Raw genomic sequence first — 8,154 nt, 5'->3', positions numbered from 1 at the left:
TATATATATATATATATATACATATATATATACAGCATATATATATATATATATATGTATATATATATGTATATATATATATATATATATACATATATATATATATATATATATATTATCGGTATCATTGGTAATATCCAGAACATACAAGATGATAAAACAAACTCTTGGTATTATGCAAAAAAATTTATTACTTCTGTTAGTTGACCAGATCTCGATTAACCATAAAAGCCATATCCTCTTCCAAAACTTCCCAAACCATGATGTCCGGAAAATCCACCCTGGATACCTCCAAAGTGACCAGGTTCTGCTTCAGCTTCTCTCTTTCCACGATATCCTCCATAACCTCCACCAAATCCTCCAAGGAAGCTGCCTCCATGATGGCCACCGAATCCACCGATATGTCCACCATGGATACCTCCAAAGTGACCAGGTTCTGCTTCAGCTTCTCTCTTTCCACGATATCCTCCATAACCTCCACCAAATCCTCCAAGGAAGCTGCCTCCATGATGGCCACTAAATCCACCGATATGTCCACCATGGATACCTCCAAAGTGACCAGGTTCTGCTTCAGCTTCTCTCTTTCCACGATATCCACCATAACCTCCACCAAATCCTCCAAGGAAGCTGCCTCCATGATGGCCACCGAATCCACCGATATGTCCACCATGGATACCTCCAAAGTGACCAGGCTCTGCTTCAGCTTCTCTCTTTCCACGATATCCTCCATAACCTCCACCAACTCCTCCAAGGAAACTGCCTCCATGATGGCCACCGAATCCACCAAAATGTCCACTATGGAAACCTCCAAAGTGGCCTGGCTCAGCTTCTGGCTCTGGGGATGCAAGAGCAGTGGGGTTGGCTTCAGGCTCAGCTACAGGACTCCTCTTTCCACGATATCCTCCGTATCCAAATCCTCTACTGAATCCGATTCCACCGTGATGTCCACCAAATCCAACATGGTGTCCACCAAATCCACCATGTCCAAAGTGGCCGGGTTCAGGATCAGCACTAGGATCAGCTGTTGCTACACCAAGTAGGACCACCACCATGGTGGAAATAGCAATCTGAAAAAATAATAGAAAATTATAATTCTAGTTTATTTGTTATGTATATGAGTAATACTCATATTTTAGGTATGAATGATATGATATGAGTTATTATATATAAGCAATCATATGCCAATTTTTTTCTCGGCTTAATAAACATTATTTTAGTTGTACCTGGCACTGTATTTTGATGTAAAAAAATTTCACAGAATACCGAATTTCAGAGTAATAAAAGACAAATTTTCCTTAATAATGTTTAGAACTTTCTTACTATCAAATGGAGAGAAAGTGTCTCTAAATTTAAATTCAAATTCTATCATTTCTACTCTTTAAAATATATAGAGTATTTTTTCATTCTTATTGTGTCCTTTAAATAAAAGTAGAAGCTATAATACTAATATAAAAATCATTATAATAGCAATGGCTTTATCCTTTTCTTATGAGGTTAAATTGAGAAACATTCCTTAAACTAATAATATATGAAATAATCTTAGCAAAAGAAAAATGAAAACAACAGAGAGTTTCACTCACCGGAGACTTCATCGTGTGATGGTGCAGAGTCAACTGTGCTGATCAGGAGTTCTTCTGCCTTTATATAGTGAGAAACACTACGAAATCTGCTTGTCATTCTGTTGTGCGCAACTCGGGTGAAGGACGTTTCTTGCTCCTTGGGCTCTTGGGAATCCTTTTCAAATATCTCCTTTGGCTGTTGCTTTTGAGTTTGTAATACGATGGACATCCACTTGTTTTTATGGTCAATGAAATTTTTTCACTCATACTAACAACAAATATATCAAGAAAATTCTTAAGAAATATTATACTTGAAAAAGGGTAAAATCATAAGGCTCTTTTTTTTCAACAGTTAATTCCTTCTTACACCAGTTGTCCTTGCTAAGCCCCCGACGTCCTGCTCTTGTTACGAGAAAACCCTGAATATTTTCCTAAAAGAAACTTTTTTTTTTTTTTTTTTAGGCGTGTTCATTCTACAGTAGTTACCGTGAACACACATATTATGCTCACACACATACATTCACACGCTCACACACACAAGTATATATGCACACTCACATGTGTATATATATATATATATATATGCTGTATATATACACACACACACACACACACACATATATATATATATATATATATTGATCTAAATACTGTAGGTCTACAAATACCTATATAGATATAGATATAGATATGTACATATATATAAATATATACATATATATACATATATATATATATATATATATATTTATGTATATGGCTTATTTGCTTATATATGCATTTAACCATATCTCTAGCACACCCACACACACACGCACACACATATATATATATACATATGTATATATATATATATATATAACACACACATATATATATATATATATGTTCATATATATATATATATATATATACATATATATATACATATATATATATCTATATATATATATATATATATATATGTATATATATGCAGAAGAACCACAGGGAAAATGAAAATACGGAATATACACTTAAGTCCTGACTAGTTTCGTGATACTTCCTCTGAGGAAGTATCACGAAACTAGTCAGGACTTAAGTGTATATTCCGTATTTTCATTTTCCCTGTGGTTCTTCTGCATCTGAGCATCACGTTTTCCTATGATGTTTACGCATGTATATATATATTTTCTGTTTACATGTACAGTATATATATACATATATATATAATATATATATATGTCTAGACCTGCCTATATCAATATAGATATGGGATATATATATATGTACTTTATATATATATATATATATATGTATACATACATATATATATATATATATATGTATATATACATGTATATACAAATATATATATATATATATATATATATTTATATGTATATAAACACACACAATACATACATACATATATATATATATATGTATATATATATATATATATATAAACACACACATATACATACATATATATATATATATATAAACACACACATATACATACATATATATATATATATATATATACATGTATTATAGCCACTAAAGGAAAAATGAAAAAGACTTGATTGGAGTTAGTACTTTCATCCACTCAGGACATTATCAAACTCAGCAATGAGAATACATATACAAAGACATCGTATTTATACTGGAGAAGGGGATCCAACTAACTCCAATCAAGTCTTTTTAATTTTTCCTTTCGTGGCTATAATACATTTTATATTCATCACGTGTCAGCTTTCGTGATTTCTACACATATATATACATACATATATATATATATATATATATATATGAATAATTTTGAACATTAGAAGTGTTTTCCATATTCTAACAAACCATATATTTTGATACATCAATTTCTGAATACTTTTACCGTCCTCGGGATCAGAGACCCGGTGTAAAGGATTCAAGTTACCCCCCGTTTCAAATTACCCCCCCCGGGAACTTGAAACCGGTTTCAGATTACCGGGGGGGGGGGGGGGGTAGTTTGAAACCGGTTTCAAGTTACCCCCCTCTGTTTTCAAGTTACCCCCCCTCATCAGAATGATAAATAATTCATGTGACATCGCAAATATGTATCATGCATTTATTGTTGGCTTCGCAGCAGTAGGAAAAGTAGTTTAATCTGGTATTTAAGACCAAAAATTGTGTATTAGTGAATTATATGACACGTTAAAAGTCACAGACTGTAATTCAAGGTTCTGTGATAAAGGCGAGGTAAAATTTTATTTTGTTTCTGTTCGTGTGATTGTTGATATTTTCGTATTTAAGACCTAAAGTGTCATATAATTCCCTAATTCACAATATTTGAAGTTACAGACTTTCATTTAAGGTTTAGTGATCACGGCGAGGTAAAACTTTATTTTATTTCAGTGTACGCGTGATTGTCGAGATTTTTTTTTTTTTTTTTTTAATTTTTAATTAACTGGCCTTATCTTTCAATTAAACACAAACTATGACGCATCTAACTTTATACAAAACAATTATTAAGTAAAAAAAGATAGATATTGCCCGTAAAAATATTTGAAATCAAAACCATCATAATGAACCCTGTTTTAGCATTACATGGAAAAAAAATATTCACTAAATTAAATATTAAGAAAAAAAATGGGAAAATGGTAATGAAATTGTTAAATTTGGAATTGACCAAACAATCAAACGTGTCACAGATGCAGCCAACTTATAAAAAATGACTTTGTTTCAGATTTGCAAGGTAAATTGGGTCAAGGGTATTAAGCATACTGATAACATTATAAAGGAAGACATGAAAATGGTCTGAATGAACTAATTTATTGAATCTTTTGTGATAGCACTAACTTCATCTGACGAAGTCACCATAACCACGTTTGCTAATATAACCTTTGTTGTAAAGAAATTAATTTTGTCGATTAATTAAATAAATTCTAAAACAATACAATCACCTACGTAAATATACCATATTAAACATAGTTAATTAAATCCTTTGTAATGAATCCTGTCTTTTAATAATCAATCAGAATTGAGAAATGAATTCATTTGATATCAAAATTAAGATTATTTCTGTTAGTATGATAATCGTTTTATAACAATTTTGCTATTTGTTATATTTAAGAGTTTCAACTTGTCACCACGTGGTTGCAAACAAAAAGAACGAAGGACACAATTTAGGGAGAGTATCAAATTAAAGGATTATATTCTTAGACCGTTCAAATTAGTTGACCCTTTTCTCCTATTCTTGGCTCGCCCATAGATTAAAGCGGCTAAGCCAGGTATGCTTTGAAAATGACCCAAGAGAACTGGCAATGCCACTATTGGGCTCCGATTTTGCTCTTAAAATGGTTTGACCATACCCATAGTTGCAATATAACAATAGAACTCCTTGTGTCCATATATCTCTTTGTTTATTCATTTATTGTCACTGATAATGCATAGTAACTTCGTAGTATTTGCATGCTATGCACGTAAAAAATAAAAGCTCAAATATAAATTACCAACATGCATGTCGTCGTGCAGACAGAATTAACGTTGTGTAAGCTACTGGTTGTTCGATTCATTTTAAACCAGAGGACATTAAAGATGGTATGAAGTCTCGATTACTAGGTATTGCTGTTTTGTCATTTGATGAAATGAGTAATAAGAAAGAATGGAGCTATGACAAAGGGGCAGAAGTGTTATATAAACCGCATGGAAATGTACAGGTGACCATGTGGCGAGGTCTTTTTTTCTTTATGATACATTTCAGGTAAAATTCTTAAACATTTTATGACACCGTTTTTCAATAATTTTCCATTTCGAGATCAACAACAGAGAAAAAAAATCCATACACGAATCCATCACTTACTATTCTGGAAGATGGTTTAAATAGGATTTGATTTAGCCCTTGATAACACAGCTGCCTGCCTTTAGGCTAAAATCAGTAACAACAGTTGTGAGATTAACACAAGCTGTGTTCAATGTCATCCATACAGGGCTATAAAGTATAACGACTTTTCCGTAGTCCAGGTGTTTTCGTATACAAACAACCAATGTAAGTACAGTAGAAGCAAACAGCATGTACTGTACCATGTTTTATTAAAACTGTTATAATTGCTTACAATCTTGCTTTATTAAAAGTGTCAATTATTTACAGATATCATGAATGATATAGTATTTACAACATACATACAAATACATATACATGTATTATATGTATATATATATATATATATATACAGTATATATATATATATATATATGTATATATATATATATATACAGTATATATATATATATATATATATAGTATATATATATAGTATATGTATGTATACATATATACTTATGATCAATATGTTGATTATACCTTATATAATATTTGCTTGCAATATAATTATGAAATATTTCAAATAATGGAAAAAATAACCGTCAAAATCAAATTTCACCTCGTCTTCCTGTCTCGGTCAAATATGCGCCCATGACTGATAATGGAATATCCGACATTTATTAGCTAAGATATAAACATAAGACGGATGAAGGCTGGATATTAATAAACGATACCAATAGGTGAAACTGTACATGTATATACATATTACCTAATGATTGTGTTGACCCTGATCAAAAGCAATTTATTAATATTCATAAATGATGAGATCCTGCGCAAAAACGAGGGGGGTAATTTGAAACCAGGGGGTAGCATAAAACCGGTTTCAAATTACCTCCGGGGGTAGCTTGAAACCGGTATCAAGTTACCCCCCGGTAGTTTGAATCCGGTTTCAAATTACCGGGGGGGTAAGATTTGGAGGGGGTAATTTCAAACCGGTACACCGGGCGAAACCACTTAAACCCAATGGCTTCTGACTGGCCGGGATTTGAACCCTAGTCTAGGAAACTTTCAACATCAGTGACCTACCACTTAGCCATGAAGAAAAATAAAAGTCAATGATAATTCTTCTGTACTTATACCTGTCGAATTTAGATCTTTTGGTACTTGGAAATGAAATCAACCCATCTTCACCATTGTGGCTAATTGGTATTTTTGTACTTGACATTTGATTAATGATGAATTTTGCACATTTAGATGTAATTTCCATACTCAAATCAGCCATATATTTTGTTACATTAATGTCTGGATTCTCTTACCGATCCTAGGATCAGAGCCCGAGGCAAAACCACTCAAAGACAATAGCTTCTGACTGGCCGGTATTCGAACCCTGATCCAGACAACTTGTAACAACAGTGACCTACTAATTAGTCACGATGAAAGATAAGTCAATGACAATTCTTCTGTACTTATACTTGTCGAATTCAGGTTTTTTTTACTTAGAATTGAAAGCTACCCATCTTTATCATTGTAGCCAATTGGTATATTAGTAATTGCCATTCGATTAATAACAGACTTTGCACATTTAGACGTTTTTCATATTCATGTAACCAATATATTTTGATACATTAATTTCTGGATTCTCTAACCGACCTCGTGATCTGAGCCCCGGCCGAAACCACTTAAAGACAATAGCTTCTGACTGGACGGGATTCGAACCCTTGTCCAGGATACTTGTAATAACAGTGTCCTACCACTTAGCAAGGAAATTCATATCAATTCAACAATGATGCTAAGAATAGATCTACCTACTATGCTTCATAATCAACAGTGTCTAAGGCAGCACTAAAATCAAAGCCATTTATAAGAAACTTCCTAACCACAATCAATGGATTTATGTACAGTATCAGAAATTTAAAGGAGGGCATCGCATGTTACAAGGCATTTCTCAAAGCCAAAGTTCAAAGTAGTGAAGAGATGATTACTTCCAACATACTTATTTAGATGGTCTACTAAAGTACGTTCAATAACTTAAGATAATATAGGAGTTATCAGTTAGAGCTACACAAACATATTTACCAATTGGAATAATATTACCTATAAGCCAACAAGGGCTAAATGTACCTCTTTTTGCTAGCTTGTGGAAAATAACAGACAACTTAGGAGGCAAGAAATCAGTAGTCTATAACAAGCGATGCAAAAATACCACTTGTGTCTAAATCTCCAGAAACATCTAGGTCCATCAAGGATGTTTCAATTTTACAAGACTGAAAAACTAAACCAGGTTATTTATTTTCAGAAAAAGACAGGAAGAGGAAGATCTTGTCTTTCACGAAATCATCAGCCAAAAGGGATTCTTTTCCCTTTGGACGGTGAATGACAGAACCATCTGGTTTATGTAAAGGTTGAACTGTTAAGTCTATATCAAAATGTGTAGATTTAAGGATAGATTTACTGCTTTTGTTACTTTTACCTTTTCACAGAAGACTAAATTATCATCACGTTCCAACACCATTTCATAATTGAAAATCCGATTACCTACATTCTCTGACTTGGTTCGTCTGAGACTAAGATTTTGTTTTGAAAAATCACTGCACGCCCAGAAGAGACCAATTATACAGGTTGCATAATATTATTCCTTTGGTATATACATATATATATATATATATATATATATATATATATATATATATATATATATATATATATATATATATATATATATATATACCGGTATCATCAGTAAAATCCAGAACACACAAGATGATTAAACAAACTCTTGGTATTATGTAAAAACATTTATTACTTGTGAAG

General features: G+C 32.3%; 1 protein-coding gene across 1 annotated transcript in view; it reads right to left on the bottom strand.

Moving 5' to 3' along the window:
• LOC137644554 (TATA-binding protein-associated factor 2N-like) overlaps nt 1-1,602 on the bottom strand; it is a 15,986-nt gene extending 14,384 nt beyond the window's left edge. The window contains exons 1-2 of the mRNA XM_068377514.1: nt 1,581-1,602; nt 260-1,067 (exon numbers count right to left, since the gene is read on the bottom strand). Of these exons, the coding sequence (XP_068233615.1) occupies nt 260-1,067; nt 1,581-1,592 (820 nt within the window). The 5' untranslated portion in view covers nt 1,593-1,602. The remainder of the gene's footprint in view (nt 1-259; nt 1,068-1,580) is intronic.
• Nucleotides 1,603-8,154: the final 6,552 nt, after the last annotated feature.

This window comes from Palaemon carinicauda, chromosome 7 (assembly GCF_036898095.1).
Source record: "Palaemon carinicauda isolate YSFRI2023 chromosome 7, ASM3689809v2, whole genome shotgun sequence".
NCBI lineage: Eukaryota > Metazoa > Arthropoda > Malacostraca > Decapoda > Palaemonidae > Palaemon > Palaemon carinicauda.
This window is presented reverse-complemented; position numbering and strand designations above follow the sequence as displayed.